The 18,098-nt window shown below is 40.2% G+C and overlaps 1 protein-coding gene across 1 annotated transcript; it reads left to right on the top strand.

Moving 5' to 3' along the window:
- The first annotated feature begins 1,404 nt into the window (after positions 1 to 1,404).
- Positions 1,405 to 8,696, top strand: pcolceb (procollagen C-endopeptidase enhancer b). Its single transcript, XM_084343850.1, has 9 exons — positions 1,405 to 1,684; positions 3,167 to 3,275; positions 3,854 to 4,112; positions 4,335 to 4,459; positions 5,684 to 5,820; positions 6,560 to 7,170; positions 7,281 to 7,361; positions 7,763 to 7,933; positions 8,358 to 8,696. Exons 1-9 carry the CDS (start codon positions 1,599 to 1,601, stop codon positions 8,486 to 8,488), a joined length of 1,710 nt encoding a protein of 569 aa, XP_084199976.1. The 5' UTR covers positions 1,405 to 1,598; the 3' UTR covers positions 8,489 to 8,696.
- The last annotated feature ends 9,402 nt before the right edge of the window (positions 8,697 to 18,098 follow it).

Here is an 18,098-nt window from a genome sequence, read left to right as displayed (position 1 = left end):
TCTCCTTCTACTCAGCTGTGGTTTCCACCCAGAGCTTAAAAAAGACAAAAGGCATGCCATCGTTTGGACAAATGCAAAGCGGCCAAGTTGACTTCATTGCACTTTATGATTATAACGATGACGACAATGATTGTAATGTATGTGGGGCATCTTGTTAGAGAGCTGATGTTAAAAAAAAACTAGTTAGGGAGCTTTGTTAAAGTCTCCTTTTCAAGCATTTTCCTGCCAAAACAATATACATTTTTCTCCAGAATTCAGCGTATTTCAAGTCTTCCATATTTACTTTTATACGTCCAGTCTGAGCTCTGTTCTGGGTGAACCTGCTGTATATTTTCACTCTTTCCTACATTTAAACTGAGCTCCTTCACTGGGCTTTTCCACCAACATGAATTCTGTAGAAAGGAATTTAATCTTCATAATAACCTCACAGTTAACAAATTACTTGTGTGCAGCCAGGTAGGTTTCAAAAATGTGCCTGCATCCATGTGAGGCTGCACTGACACAGCCCAACAGCCTTTTATCCCTTAAAGGGGCACTATGTAGTTTTGGAGAAGAAATTCAAACTCGGAATTTTAATATTTACAATATTAATGAGGTACAAACTTATAAATATTTATGTTTTCTATAACTGAATAAACAAGCTGTTCTCAGAGGAAAATAAAGTCCGCAGAACACTGTTTGAAGCTAGAAAAGGTGGCAGGGTCCGCCACATATAAACAGGTAAAGTAAAACAGTGTTGTCCTTTAAGGTCAGTTTGTTTATTCAGTCATGAAAACAAAGAGAGTTTGTTTATTTAGTTTGTTTAGGCGTAAAAAAAAAAGCCCCAGGTAGCATGAAAATGTGTCTGCTTATTTGTTTATTTCTAAAGATTCATAGCTTGTGTGAATGGTCTTGGTGTCCCAGGCAAATTTGCATCTAGTTGCATCATTCTATTAATTTTTCTTACAATCTCGTTGCCTAAAATGAGCTTTGCCTTGTGTCTGAACACACAGCAAGATTCATCCTCTGAAGACTACGACAAAATTTTCAAAAAGTCCTCAGGATTCATCCTCTGGGGATCATGAACGTCTGTAAAGGATCTCATGGCAATCCGTCCGATGATTGTTGAGATTCTTGTGTCGACATAGCCGAACATAGATCCCTCGCTGCTAGCGTGGCTAACAAAAGTAGCAGGCAGTGCAGTGAAGAGGTCAGTATACACACATGCAACAGTGGCACTCTGTCCATTAGCGCGCACACCTGCAGAAACATACATCCTCCATATACTCCATCGCCTGTTCAACAACAACACAGAGGTGGAACATAACAGGCACACTGTACTCTGAGCTGTATGTACATTGCTTTTGGCCGTTAGTCAGCGTACAGTGTAATTAATGTTGTTTCCCCTGTTAACCTGTGTCAAACAGCCTTCTGTCCTCTCCGGATCACACTCATTCACCTTTTTTTTTCCTCCTCGCCCATCACTTCCCTCCTCTTCCTCTCTCCCCTCCCCTTTCGAACCTTGCGTCTTTCCACGCCTCAGTCTCATTCTCCCTCCTTCCTCCCTCCTGCCTCTTCTTCTCCTCTCCCGTCTTTTCTGGAACTCGGAGGAGAGCAGGATGGAGGACAGGGTGTGGACAGTGTGCCTTCTTGTCACTCTGACACTGGGATGGACTGAGGCTCAGAGTCAGACCAACTACACAAGGTAAGCTTCGGTTTAAGTGACACTTTAGGAAATATGAAACTTGTGGTATCAGTGTCGCTCTTGTGTTTTTCTTGCCTACATCCTGCATGTGCACATGTGGCATGCTCTTTTCAAGCCCACATCTGTCTGTTTTTCCCTCCCCTGGTTGCAGTATTGTGATTACGGAAAGTGCAGCAGAAATAGAGGGTTCCTGTGCGCTGTTAGGAAGATGTGGTTGGCGTCCCATAAACACACAAAATGACTGCATGCTGTAATTGATGCAGTGATTCAAGTGGGCAAATCTACAGGAGCTCGTCCTCACGTCTGATATTTTTGTCAAAGCTGACCATAAATTCAGACTTTTTTGACATAAATTCGACATTTTTCAGTCTGAAAATGTCCATTCTAGATGTTTTCTGAGGTTGGTGTGTGGACCGCTCAGCTGCCTCAACACACAGAGGGTGTAAATTGAACACGAGAGACAAACAAATGCCTGTGGGCTGTTCAGCCCCAGAGGGTCAGAAGGGAGGGACACTCCACCCCCACTAGGATTTTATTTTGGCTTAAAGTAATGCAGTAGACACACAACGCATGCCTCAAGAACAAAAAGGGACTATAATAAGTTGATGGGTACACAAACACAGTCCTCGCAATGTAAAAAAAATATGAATCTTGGTCTTTTCCCCCTCAAGAAACGGGCACAAGGAGTTGAGTTTGAAAGAGGAAACCAACTGACCAGATGCCACAGCAGCCGACGTCTAAATTAACGAGTGCTGCCTAATTAGAAAGTCAGTGTCGCCCCCTGCTTTGATCTGTGTTTATCTGAGTGTGAAAGAGTGGGTGTGTGTCACCAAACTCCATGTGGTGTGCAGCAGTTTTAAAGCGCCCGTCTGCTCAACTTGCGTCTACAGACAACTTTCTTGTGGTACAGTCAGTGTACTGTATGTCGACGCTCTTCCTGGTTTGGTTTTGACCGAGTTTTATGAAAAAAAATAAAAGCACAAACCAGGAGAGTTCACAGGGAACCTCCCCGGCCTCGGAGAACAGAGACAGACTGTGCCACCGTGGTTTTCAGCGTGTATGTAAAACTGTGAATATATGTGTGTGCAGGCGCTCTGCCTCAATACTCTCAGTATGGCTGTATTTTCTTCCACGGCAGCAAGTCCAAGGATAAGTTCACCCAAAAATGAAAATTCTGTCATTTTCTACACACCCCCACACTGATGGAAAGCAGGGAGACATTTCGTAGTCCACAAAACATAAGTGTAGTGCAGTTCAGCAAGTAAATCTAACCAGACAAAAGCCCTGCATGCTGGGAAGGAGAGAGCCAGGTTATATAGGAGGAGGAGCCCTGATGTGGATCAGTTTCAGGTGAGGCTGTCTTTCATGGACTACAAAAAAACTTCACCCAGCTTTCCATCAGAGTATAGGTGAATAGCGACTGAATTTTTTAATTTTGGGTGAACCGTTCCTTTAAGTGGTGGTTGTGCGATGCTCTTTCAGGCCTGTGTTCAACTGTGGAGGCCACCTGGTCACAGACTCGGGCATCGTGGCCAGCGAGGGATTCCCCAGTTACTACAAACCCAACAGTAAATGCACCTGGTACATCACTGTGAGTCATTCACCACGACACTGAATCCAAACATGGGTCTGAATGTGTTTTATAATAATAATTTATAATGTATAATAATACAGAGTCAATTGAAGCAGTAATATTAATTTATGTAACATTTTATATATAAATGAATGGCTACATTTATTTTCAGTAATATTTTTGGTGCACATAATGGCATTTTAATTAAATTTTTTTAATTAGAAAATCAAAATAAACCTTGATGTACCCTCCCACATTGATTTTTTGTAAAAATCGCAACGTTTCCAAAGATACCACACATACCAGACTAATTTTCTTTTTTTTTAATATGTGTAAAATGATGCACCAAACCTTTATTTGGGGCAATCTTTATGGATTTCTGATTTTGTCATATTCAGTCCTCCATAGCATCATCGCACTTGTGAGCATTTGATGGTTGTAAGAGATTTAACATAATAGTATCAATAATATTAATACTGAACCATAATCCTTCACATAATCTGTGGTCACAAGGCTTTAAAAAAAGAAAAGAAAAAGAAATGACTTCATTACATCTTCTCCTGAAACTACTTCCTCTTTCCTCAAACCTCCTCCAGGTCCCAGAGGGTCACGTGGTCATGCTCTCTTTCCGCCTCTTCGACATGGAGGCCGACCCCACCTGCCGGTACGACTACCTGGACGTCTACAACGGTCACTCGCGCTTGATTCAGAAGCTGGGTCGTTTCTGTGGGACGTTCAGGCCGGGCGCTCTCATCTCCACCTCCAACACCATGATGCTGGAGATGGTGTCAGACGACGCCACTGGAGGAAGAGGCTTCCTGGCCTCCTTCAGTGCAGGAAAACCACACGTGGAAGGTGTGGACATGTAATCCCACAAGCACGGAAACACAGACCCGGATTTTCTAGTGATGAATGTCAGCACTGTGACTGAAAAACTGTATTTTGCACCAAACTACAGCAGAAATGTTTGGTTTTTCGCCTCAAATACAGTAATACAGGGCAGAAAGACGTCATGTACTTATGTGGAAAGGTTTGCATCATTTCCTTTCGGCTTTGTCCTCTTTTTTATTCCCATAGAGAACCAGTTCTGTGGAGGACGGCTGATCAAATCGCAGGGCTCTGTCAAGACGCCCAACTGGCCCAACTCTAATTACCCAGCTGGCATCAGCTGCTCCTGGCACATCTCCGTAGAACCAAACAATGTAAGCACTTTGTATATTTGACTAGTAATGTACTGCAAACAAACTGAGTGCGGCATCTCAGAAGTTTATCATGTAATTTTTAGTTAATCTTTCATCAAGTGCGAAGCATTAAATCATCGACCGACCTCTGTTAAAGTCACCTATCACCATAAAGAAGACATTTACATTGTATTCACTCATTTTCCTGCAGGAACCAATTATTTAAGTCAGTGTTCATATCCCCTCTGCTATTTGCACGTTAGCGTTTTCAAAAATCCTGTTTCCGCGGGAAACAATGTACTTGATAAAAATGGCAGTTGATTCTAACCCTTACCTGGATGCTAACGTCTTTTTTTGGTGAATTTTGGTGCCATCGGTCTGATCATTTTCCCTTAAAGCTAATGCTAACTCGACTACCTTCTTTATCCACCTTATGATGAGCCCTTGCGATACCTTGCTTGAATTACTGGCCTGTCACTTAACTGGATGGTGACAGGACGCTATTTCTCCTTCTTAGAGCGACTGGTACAGCGTATCATTCATTCATGAGGATCTAGGTTAGCGACTTTAGCAAGTGAATTCTACTAACATTATATTATCATTGTAAAGCCCACTTATCTCACACTTCTCAAGCCTTTAACTGCCCCCTATGCATCAGTTATTATATTTTGTCACTTCTGCTGGTCGTCTAGAGGTTCTGGACAAAAAACACCGAGTATGCAGGAGCTGCCAATAACACTATAACGACTATAAATATGTCCAACAACCATTTTATCCTCATTAGACAGGTGGAAAAATATCCAACATTTTACATGTCCTTACACAAAAAAGTGAGGAATATTCAGATTTAGTTCAATAGTGTTGTTTACAGGGCAGCTAGGGGTGTTGAATAAGGCTAGTGAGAATGAGGAATGAAAGTAGTAGTGAAGGGGCCCATCACAAGGAAATGTTCAACCTCGGGTCCCTAATGTAGTGTAAGTGTGTGTGAGTGTGACAGCGGCCTCGTGACGGAGTTCAAATGAAAGACTTCATTGAGTGCCTGAAGGTGTGTTCATGTGTGCCAAGAGATTGAACGTAAGGAAGGAGGGAAGGAAGCGAGGGCGAGGGAGAGAGTAAATGCCCTTCTGTATTGCAAAAGTCTGGCCCTTCTCCTCCTCCACCACTACTACTACTACACCAGCTCACATCATTCATTTCATAGTTTGTGTTTGCATGTTTGTGTACTCATTGCAACCTCTCCCCCAGGTGATTGAAGTGAAGTTTGTGAAGCTGGACTTGGAGCCTGACACGTACTGTCGCTACGACTATGTGGCGTTGTTTAACGGGGGAGAGAGGGATAACTCACGGCGGATTGGGAAGTTCTGCGGAGACAGGTCACCAGGGTGAGACTACTGAGCAGAAATGATTGTTGAAGAAGGCAAAACACTCGCTGAAAGTTGACCATTGACCATATTACCCTGTCATGCTCAGGGTGGGACCCTCGAATGCTGGGATAAGTTGTGCTGCTGTTTTCTAGGTTGCGAGTCGTATAAACGTAGGGAATCTGACAAAATGTAATCATTTCACTACTTCCCAATTGATCAGCAACTGATAAGATGATGGATGGTGAAAATGTAGAGGGACTTTGGGCCATATTTTAAGGTAAAACATATTTGATAATCCACTAGCTAATATCATCATTCAACTACTTCCTAGCTAACATTAGACAGACTTAATCAAGTAGTTGTGTTCGCTATGAATTGGTTGAATGCTAACAGTTGCTAACGGGTTATCAAATATGTTGTTTTACCTTGAAATATGGTAACACTATCAAACAGTAGGCTGACGTTAGCTAGGAAGTGGTTGAATGCTAACTTTAGCGGTGCCGAACGTGAGCTAATGGTGAACAAATATGTTGTTTTATCTTGGCCTGATGTCCCTCTAGATTTTTACTATCCATTGTCTTTTCAGTTGCGGATCAATCAGGAAGTTGTGAAATTAAAACAACACAGTAACACAGTAGTATCATATTTTATCTTCCCAGCCTGAGTGTGATGTCAGAGGAAAATGGCCGCCGTGTGAATATGGTCTATAGCTTTCATTTTGATACATCTCTTCTTCCTGTTCTCATCCTTTACGTAGAATTATAGTGAGTAATGGGAACGAGCTCCTTGTCCAGTTCGTCTCTGACCTCAGCGTCACCTCAGATGGCTTCATGGCCCACTACTCCAGTGTGCCCCGCGGGTCTCGGACGCCCACCGCTGGTGGAGACTTCATCTATGGACCTCAGACCACCTCAGTGCCAGTAAAAGCAACCAAACCCACTAAACCAACCCCCAAACCCAGACCTGGCCTTCGGCCTAAACCCACCCCCAAACCAGCCAAAAAACCACTGGTGAAGATAGCGCTGAAACCTCCACCACGCAAACCTATCGTCAAGCCCACGCCTAAACCCAAACCGGCTAAACCCACGGCTAAAGCACCTGTGAAAAAGCCTGCACCTAAACCTGGAGCTAAACCTACACCTAAACCTAAGGTTATTAAACCAACGCTCAAACCAAGCATTAAGGCTAAGCCCACACGTAAGCCTGCACTGAAGACCAAACCCACCTTAAAACCTGGAGTCAAACCAGTGAAGCCAACACCTAAGAGTGGAGTTAAACCAACGGCCAAACCAAAGATCAAGCCTAAAGTGACACCCAGACCTGGAGCGAGCAAGACAGTGACGAAGAAGCCGGTTGTGAGCAAAAAACGTGAGTGGAATTTCAAAAATCAACAACCTGCATACATGTGTGCACACTTGTATCGAGTAGTAATGTGCTTATCACGTGTTTGTGTTTGTCGCCGCGTGTGTTTTCTTCAGCTTTACCACTGAACCCACTGTGTACACAAGCCTGTGCGAGGACAGGAACTCTCCAATCCAGCTTCTGCCCTAATGACTTTGGTGAGCCACATCAGCCGCCTTCGAGACTTCATCAGCTTTCTAGAAATCTAAATCTCCTAACACAGGATTTCACCAGTTTACTCTTTTTTTTTTAAATAACTCTGTTGCCTCTGAGGGTTTCTTTATGTGTGAAAAGAGAGAGATGGAAATACACCCTGTGGCTTTTATTGTGAGGGTTAACAATGTAAGCCCAGGGCATTTCTACTATGCCGGGGGCTCAGAGCACAGTATGAAAAGTATAACTTAAATATTTAGATGTAATTCTTTAGAAATAACCAGAAATCTATGAAGTTTGATGATAATTTGCTTGACATTTTGTGAAAGAAAATCGTAATTTTCTAAGTACTTCACTGATCATCCTTATCTTTCTTTCCATTCTTACATGTCTCTCTCTTTTTCAGTGATTACGGGTAAGGTTACAACTTTGACCGCTGGTCAGAGGGGCTCAGTGACAGTGGAGGTATCTGTCATCAAGGCCTATAAGACCGGACAACTGAATATCACCAAATCAGGGCCCGTCATGTCCGTCATACTGACCTCCACCTGCAAGAGATGCCCCGGGCTAATCAAAGGTGCAGTGCAACTATCTGTATTTACAGCCTTTATGTGTCTCTGCATATTACATATACACATGCAACACCTGCACCAATATGTCTGTAGCATTGTAGCGTTGAAAGTTGAAAACTGGTCTTCATACCAAGTAAGGGTTAGATATCTTTCCTATGATTTATATCAGTGCAGACGATGTGAATCTTTATTTAACCAATACATCCAAAACATGAAAGTAACAGTGGATTTTTTTTCTTAGTTCAGTTCCTTTTGGAAGTAATTATTATCACAAATAATCTCTATTACATAAACAGTATAAAAAGAATATCATTTTGTTATTGGTGCTCATCTACTGACGTGGTACACTGCATTACATTTTCAAACAATTCAGCTCTTCTTGTATTTACCAAACTTTGGCACATTTTCCTCTCTCCCTATATTCCCCAGGTAAGAACTACGTGCTGATGGGGAAAGTCGACGCGCAGGGCAACGGCCTCCTCAGCCCCTCCAGTTTCGCTCTCCTCTACAAGCCCATCCACGCCAAAGCACTGGCCAATCTCTCCCGCAAACCCTGCTGACATCACAGCTCAGCCCACCAGTCAGATTGACAGCGCCGACTATCTCTCTGAACACATGTAACTTTAAATAAAGTGTGAAGACATTTGAATTAATATCCAAACATAATTGTATTGTAAAAGAGTAAACATACAACACTGAGTATTGTATTTCGTATTTTGTATGTAAATTATATTTCTGTGATAAAAAATGGATCTCATACAAACCACACGACGTTGGTGATGGAGGTGATTTTTTATTCAGATGATTACATTTGACCAAACATTGTATTACAATATCATGAAGAACAGCTGTGGCGTTCAAGGTACAATACGAGATGACACACAGGCAGGAGGGTAATATTGCATTTATCTATTTATATATAATTTATGTCACCACGGAAACACACGCGTAGACAAAACTGCCGCAGCAGCAAAGGGAGGTCAGACCTGTGAGCACGCAGATGATGGTGGTGTCAATGAAGGCGAACAAGTAGAGTGTCTTGTTGCAGTGAGGAAACCAGTTTGTTATGTACTTGTTGTAGTTGGGTGGATAGATTGAGTAGATCCACACTCCACCTACAGAAGAGAACGAGAGGCCGATAGTAAACTGTGTGTATATGAAGGGCTGTTTCACCATCACAGATATTGTATTTAAAGCTGTATTTGTAATCATAAGAGCAAATAATGATTTGCTCAATCTCATCCCAAAGACCTGTAAACACACCTGGATATGTGAAATTGGTGGATTAACCCTTCAAAGCAACATTTTACAAATTTCTGAGTGCAGCAGCGCTGTGGTGAATACAAATCCCAGGTCTGTAACATTTTGTCGCTTAATGTAGTTGCTTACTACAAACAAAACTCGCCCTATTACAGGACACTGTACCATTAAAATGATTTTGAAGCTGTTGTTTTAAGGAAAAGGGTTTCTTTAAGTACATTTAATGTCAGATGCTTTAAGACTTTTACTCAAGTACTGTTTGTGTGGGTGACTTTCACTGTTACCAAAGTAAAATTAAACCATAATATTTTTACTTTAACTCTACTATAAAACTTCAGTATTTTTCATATTCTATCTTCTAATCTAAAAAGATTCGATACGACTGTGTTGACAAATGCTTAAATCTGTTCCTAGCAATGCTGTGAAGATCATGTAGAGGCATTAGGGGGCCATCTAGTGGCTTGTTAACAGCTATTCACTTAGTCAACAATCATAAGAAACATGTGCAACACTCACATTTCAGCTCAAAACTACCTAATGTATTTATATTTTCATTTTAAGTAAGTTGGTCTGTCTACTGCTCCAGCTTTTGAACTTACCAGTGATGACGAAGCAAAAGCAGAAGAGAAGGCCCAAAGTCAAGACTGTGATAACCAGGTAATTATTGGGGCTGTCCTTGTACCACCAATATGAAATCACTGTTACCATTGTGACGGTTCCCAGTACCTCCATGTAGATGGGAATGTAGGGCTGGGCTGGGCAGTCATGGTGGAAATACCCTCCTGTTGGACAAATGGACACAGATCGGACTGAACTTTAGGGAGATGTGTATGGAGTGATGCACAAGAGATTTGATCTTTTATAGATATTTGATCCAACGCTGCCTACAGCCAAACCCTGGTATGTCTTATTCCTCTGTCAGAGAGCTCCATTGTTTCCTAAATGTTTTTTAAGGCCCATTGATCAGCCACTAAGTTGCGCTGGGTGTGTTCGCAGTAGCTTATTTTAAGACGGTCCCACATACAACTTCCTGCTGCTGTGTGTCATCAGTGACAACAAAGGAGCTTGAGTCTGAGAACCACTGACAAGACAAGTCAGAAAGTACTGGCTAATGTGTTGTTTGTTTGGGTCTTTACGTGGGATAATGTTTACAGTGATAACCACACACAAATACTGTAGCTATCCCCTCTAATTAAAGGAGTTGTTATTTACAATCTGAACGTTTAAAAAGATATTGCACTTTGTCACTCACCAATTATTATCTGAATAAAGCCGTTGACGAACAGTGTGACCCCGAATGATCCTGTTGAAAGACAGACAGAACATGTTTTTAAGACATTACAGATGCATACATGTAGCAGCTACTGTACACAGGGGTGTAAGCACAAAATTCAGGGTCCCATACATTAGCTGCCCCCCTCTGACTCTTGAACCAAGTACATTTTTCCCCACCAAGTGTATAGAAGAAATTACGGTGGCTGGCAAAAACACAGAAATTGCAAAAGGCCTTCTCTAGACCTATTGTTTGATAATCAAGCTGCAACCTCCTGGGCTAAGAATTAAGTATATATCATTTGCAAGGTAAAACACAAAGCTAAAAAACGGTATCGTGTCGCTATCAGCAACAACGCTAGATCCTCTACAAACATGAAGCAGACAGCATTGATATCAACCTCTTAACCTGCTGAAAGCCTAACGTAACTTTTAGTTGTCACAAATTGCACTCACCGCTTTTCTTGTCATTGGCAGTTGAAAAGACATTCTCTGTTGCTACAGTCGCTGTGGCTGTTTCTGGAACTAAGAGCAATGTGGATCATGATGGTTAGCTTCTCATGGTAATGTTGATAGATAATGTTACAGTACATTGTTTTTATAACACAGACGAATGTATGTTATGCAAAAATATATGCTTCAAGCTATCCTGGTTGACTGCCATCTAAGCAGCATACCGGTATTAGTGTAAATTAGCCAACGACTGTAGACTCTGTGAGAATGATTTAGCTATGACCTCAAGCATACACGACTTACAGCTCTCTCTCATCTCTCACCTTCGACTGCTGTCGAGGAGCCAGAGGTTTTGAACGTGCCCTGAATTCCCTCCGACATTATCAGTAGTAGCGGATCTTACCTGCAAGCTGCCCAAGTTGAGCCTGAAACGTGACAGAAACAACCTGAGAGATATCCTTCATTCAACAAAAGATAACTGACAGAAGCTCTTTAAAGCTCTAATGGAAGTTCTGAGTAAAAGAGAGTCTCAAGCTAAAAGTCCATTTAAGCTTATGAACCATGTTAAAATATCAGCAGACATTTAGAGACGTTTCCTCTTCTACTTCATTTAAGATAAAGATAAAAGATAGATAAAAGATTTGATAGAATAACCAGATCTGTTCATCACCTCTCTGTGTGCCCAGCGAGCTGTATGTCCGTGGTGGCTGGAAGACAACTTGTTGACATGTGATGATGGATTCACAGTCTGGATTATAAAGTGCATGTGTTTGCGTTGCTGGTTCAAAGTCCTGGGGGAATGATGATGACTGGGGTAAAGCTCGACTCAAATAGTTTTCAATCTATATTAGTTTCATGTACCAAACCACTAAGGTTAAGAACCTGGAAGTCTAGAGACAATAAGTCAGGCTTTTTTATCAGAGTAAATCATTTACTTCTCTATATTGTTTTATTATGTTCTTGTCTTTGATTGAATACATGGAAACTGTTGTGTAACATTTATGGGTGTGCCACCATCATGCAATAAACTTGGTAAAGCTGGACATGGGTCAACTAAGGCTACTTTGCAAATCTCAGATGGCAGCTTCACCATTAAGGCCCAAGACAGGGAACACACCCAGCCGGGGCCAGCCTGCCTGCCCCATAACAAATAAATCAGGAAACAATGTATAAGAAATAATCTTATACATACAAAGTACTTGTAAATGAGGCTGCGGCTGTACAAACGCTCCCCATTCTACGTCCTTCCAACGTAACTTCCAAGTAGATAGGAGTGTCAGAACAAAATGTTTTTTTAACCTGCATTTGGAAAATATCTTTTCTTATTGGAAAACAAATAACAGTGCAAACAACAGTAAAAACGATTATCTTTAACTAAACAGAAAGACACGTATTGCATTAATTAAGAATGAATATATGACTGTGCCACCTGCTAAACAGTGCAGACTAGAAAAGGTGGACTGATGGCCATTTATATTAGTGTAATGTTGTCTGTTATCTAAAGAGAATGACAAGCGTTCACTCCTTTTTTTTTGTTTTTTTGGGAGGGTCAGCAGGAGGGCCCAACTGACAGCAGGCTGCTTGGCCAGTCATTGTGGGATAGTGCTTAACATATTCTGTCACATTTTTCTCGCTCTGTCTCTTGTCCACGTCAGAGCTCTTGGAAATTATAATTTTTATTTTTTTTAACAAACAGTTAAAGGTTAAGGACGTCATAGTCCGAAGAACTTTCCATTAGTGTGGAAAGTTGCTGTTCTAACAGTTAATCATTTACTTCCTTTACTTTATATTGTTCATTAATTATACTGTATACAGTTTATACGCTGTCGTGGGTGTGCCACCTTCATTCACCTACAATAAAGCTGGACAGGTTTGACTGAGGTTACTGCATGTGCTCCTGCTGAGGCCAAGCCTGCATGCCCTCTTATACGACTGTGATTACAGCCACAAACCAATGAGATTGGTGACTGGTTGATGAGCTGGTCTGTTGTCCTGTTGGTACGTGTCCGATTAAGATACACTGTTAAGGGACTGCCCCCTCAACCCTATCCCTGTAGGATAGATTGATTGGCTGCTGTGGGACTCGGACACGTGCATCATAGCTGCAACTGTATTTATTGATTAAGATTTGAAATTAATTTCACCTGGTACATTGTTATTGTTGTTATGTTTTGGTTTTTTTTTTCAAATGCACTCACTAGCCAGATCAAGCTCTTTCATACAGGGTGATCAGACCGCGTTTGCAGACAGGGGCCGCCAGTATCAACAAAAAAGAGAGTTCCTTGTAGCTGTTTTAAGTTGAAATCAGTATTCAAGCCTAAATACTTAACATGGTTGACAACTTCTACTTTGAAGGGCTGTTTTACTAATGTGATTCTCATAAATGTGGGTGTTTCACCATTACAGATATTGGATTTAAAGGTGGACTCATCAGTATTTTTATATTAACACATGGTTAAATGACTATGTGATGTGCAAATCACATACAAATATCATCAAACTTTACAGTTCCCCTCAGCTCTATGGAGCGTTTTAACATCTTTCAGCTTATTCTTTTGGTTTGCCAGCTCTTATTAACCTTATTTCTATGGTTTAATTACACATTTTTTTTAATTTAATCTGGGCTGATGTACATGTAATCTATTACTACCCAACCCTGGACATAGACCTACCTCTGTCATAGTAAGTCACACAACAAAAAATACTGTCAACAGCAGCTTAGATGCATTTCACATAGTGTTTTGAGGCTCATGTGTGTTCAGGGGACATCTAGTGGCTTTTTACTATTATTGCAGTGCACAGACAGAAAGAAACCAGAAGGCCTAATGGAGGGTGCAGCATCCCATCACCTCCAAGTAGATGTAGGACTGCTACAGGCAGTCTTTGTCTTACAGTGCTCCTGTTTGGCAAATGCACAAAGATCAAGCTGAACTCTGGGGAAATGTTTATGAAATGATGCACAAGACATCTAAAGTATTTGATGGAGTTTTAATGGGTTAAAAAAAAAAGATTATTTGTTCTTTGTTTGATTGCATTTATTTCACCGAATATCAATAATTCTAATATAAATTAAATTCATTGTTGTACATTTTGAACTAGCTAGATTAACTGGCCAATAATATCATTATTGGGCAGGTATTAATACATTGTCTCTTCTCTTTATAAAGACTGGATACTGCAGTATCTTGTGGGGTGACTTGACTTGGGACTTGACTTGCCTAATTAAGGACTTGACTTTACTTGCCCAAGAAAACGTGATTGCGGACTTGCTTAAGACTTGGCCCAAATGACTTAGGTCACGAGTCAAGTCGCAGCATAACTGATTGCCATCCATCAGTAAACCAAAATGTATTTCCTAATCTTGGGGTTCATAATCTATTAGCTCCTATAGTATAACAGAGTACGAGCTATAATGCAGTGTTTTGCAATAATGTGCATTACCAACATTTATTCTGGCAGTCGGGCTGCTTTCAAGAATCAAATTACATTTTACTCTAATGTGCAGTAATGTCTCTTTGTTAGTCTTTTCAAAACTACAAAAAACAAGAATAGGAACAGCACAAACTCGCAGTGTATGCAGACGATCTGATTCTTTATTCAACCAATACATAACTAGGATTAAAGGCAGTAACATATTAAATAAAAATGGACTCAATTGTGACATTATTTGGTTTCTGTTGGAAGTAATTTTGTTAATAAATAATGGCAACTACATAAATGGTATAAAAAAGAAGAGCCTATCTGGATGTTGGCACTCGGTTGTTGAATTGGTACACTGCGATACCTACAGCTTCATGTAGCCATCGCTGATCAGTGACATCAGATTATACATCGTTACATCAATCAACTGATTGTCAACCCTGAGTGTGTCTCTGAAAACATGTCTTTACACAAAGAATGAAACTATTATGGGTAACATTCAGACGTAATACTGGCGTGAAAAGTCATTTTAAAAGAGTAATTGTATATAAAATGTATATCAGGTACACATGAAACACAGATGAATATTTTTATGTTTGATGTCATTAAATCCACCAACCCCCCTGATTGTGATCTACTGTAGAGGTGGGTTGTCTTTTAGTTCAATCCAACTTTATTCAGTCCTGCCGGGCCATTTCCACATCATTATTAGGCATGTCCTGCACACAACACCAGCACAAACAAACCTTAAATAAGTACAATACTGCAAGAAAAAACCCACAAATACAGCAGAGACAGCGATACAAGCAGTAGCAAATTGACCCAGCTATTGGGACATCGGCCAATACAGTGGTCACGAGGGCAAACATGTAGAGTGTCTTGTCACAGTGGAGAGTGCCGTGTTTATAGTCATCGAAAATAAGGAAGATACACACATTACCTGGAAAAAAACAAAGAAAAGTAAGCAACTTCTTGTCTTAATTGTGGCATCACAGTTTCAGAGCTTCTATATCAATAATTACATAATAAGGATTTATACCAATGATGAATGAACTAAAGATATTATTATTATTATTATTGTTGCTGGCAGGATTACAGGTGATATTGTTATCCTGCTGCACTTTGTTGCTGATTATGGACAAATTATGGACCTAAAATGTATATATTTTTATGTAACTCCACGACAAGAACGAGTCAGGTACATTTAGCCTGGCTTTGTCCAAAGGTAGGAAAGTTCACCTAAAGCTACAACTTTTTCACCCGTTTCTAGTCTTTCCGCTAAGTTTGGTGAAGTGGCTAACTAAAATGTCATGTTCGTATTGAGTTCTCCCTAAAAACAATAGGTAACAGTAAATACCACCAAATTGTAATTTTCATGTCTGAGCACAAGTAACTGTTATAAACTTATCTTTTAATTAGTTATTTTAATGCATTTTTGGCCACTTGGGGGCAGAAGAACTCTGCAGCAAATACCTGGACTTGGTGATAAACACATTTATCACCAAGTCCAATATTCACACCCCTTTAAGCTCTGATTTGGTCTCCACACTACGGATCCGTATTGCAGTTACTTAAAAAAAAAGAATTGCTCATTTTTGGGTGGGTGGGCTCTTTATACTACAAGACTCTCCCGAGCTTTGTTGATCCTGCCACATAAAACTGCAGCTCCCCGTCCCCAATACCTCACAACTACACAGTAGTACTGGCTTGGTACCTCCCCAACCACCTTTCCACCATTACTAACTACAGAAGGCAAAACATTAATGATTTAAGGTGGGTTTAACTTGGTGTTTTTTAATTTTAACCTCAATGTATTCATAGAATAATAGTTCTCACAATAACGACCAAATCAGAAATGAAATTAGTGTATTTCTTTTAAATTCCAGCTATCATAAAAAATGGCTGAACTTGAATTCTAATTAAGGCCAACTTTACATGACATATCATTTGTGTACAGTCCCATACCAGCGATTATCCAGATGAAATAGAAGAACCAGACCCCGGGGGCCCACGTCTTTTCACAGCAGAACTTCAAGATGCAGTTTCCTATCATGAGCACCAGGTTGCCAGCTCCTGTTATCATCATATAGAAGGGAATGAAGGACTGCGCTGGACAGTTATCCATGTAGAGATATCCTGTTTTGACACAAGGACAAAGAGGAGCATCACTTAACCTGCCTTATTTATTTATTATTATACCATCTGAATACATGCGCATGATAGTGAGTACACCAGTCACTTACCAACTACCCATTGAGCAACAAAAAGGGAAAGGAAGCAGGAAATCCCCACAATCAGCATCCATGCTGAGAGAAAACATACGACACAAGATAAAGATGTTTTATATTTAATTAAACTTTAACCACAGGCGTGAAAGAATGTTGCACATCATAGTCTCTTACTTGAAAGGTCACAGGTGCGTCCATTTTCATTACCCTCCGCCATTATGGGTAATGATAAGTCTAACCTACAAAGAGAACAGAGACGGATACAGAAGCAACTGTAAAAATAGAAAAGGTTTAATAATCACAAATACTGTGGTAAACTTCCCTCAAATTTAGGGACAGCTTTTTTCTTTTTTTCTTGCTTTTTTATCAGCTATGACAGCATCAACTGGTAATGTTTTCAGTTTGTTTGTTTGTTTGTCTGTGTGTGTTGACTATGGAGCAGCTTCTCTTCCCCAGGTAGTAAGACTCTTCAGTTCATCCTTCCAAACTCTATAAAAAAAGTCTGTTTTGTTTTGTATTCATTCTCCATGTAGCAAAAAGGAACTTAAACTAAATTATTTTAGGTATTTTGTTTACATTTGCACTCTAGATACTCAAGACTGCTGCACCTGTTTCCCTCAGGACAAATATCTATTACACAGTACATAATATATAGGAAAATATGGTACATTCATGTGAAAACAATTAGTGTATTAGTGTAATTATGAATGCATTATGTGACAGTATCAGCTAGGTCATGTGTTACCTGTTTGTGCATCTCCTGCTCAAAAGGAAATAAATGGGCCATTGTCCCAGAATGTCTCAGCTGTCTGTGTCAACATCCTGCTTCTTGATGCTTACTTTCACTTTCTATTACAATAAGACGCGATGATTTCAGAAAAGCTGAAAACTCAAATAATTCTACATTATTGTACAGTTGTAAACATTACATTACATAAAATGTTATGCATCTTTATCTTTTCCAAGAGTCAATCATTTATTTATTTATTTAGACTTCCTGTAAAAAGCAATTGTTTTTGACTACTTTATATGCGCAAATTAGTATAAATAAGGAAATAAAGAACTAGAATAAATAAATATCATGATATAAATATCATTACTGTTTAGTTGTCTACTTCGGGCACTGTGTGACATTTCTGGCATTTTCTACATTTGATTTGCACCTTGTTGAAAATCTGCATCTTTCTATTCATTGTAATATATTTGCTCTAGGGCTGCACAATTATTCTTAAAATAACCAAAATTGCACCACTGTTAAGTGCAAACGTCATTGTAACAGCATCATAATAAATCTCTTCTCACATTTTCTTTTGTCCTGCTGGCACGGATTACTAACTCTCTAAACCAGAAATAGACTGCAGGGTGAAAGTGTGCGGTCTATTTCTGCTTTTGAGAGTCAGTGATCCGTACTGTACAAGGTGACGACCTTGAAGAAGGTGCAGTCAATCTGATTCCAGAAACTCATAACCATATTGTGCAGTTCTGATTTGAACTCTAGATATTTGCACGCTCTCCTACTTCGTACAACTTCTGCACC

Source organism: Pagrus pagrus, assembly GCF_965226575.1.
Source record: "Pagrus pagrus genome assembly, chromosome: 22".
Lineage (NCBI taxonomy): Eukaryota > Metazoa > Chordata > Actinopteri > Spariformes > Sparidae > Pagrus > Pagrus pagrus.
This window is presented reverse-complemented; position numbering and strand designations above follow the sequence as displayed.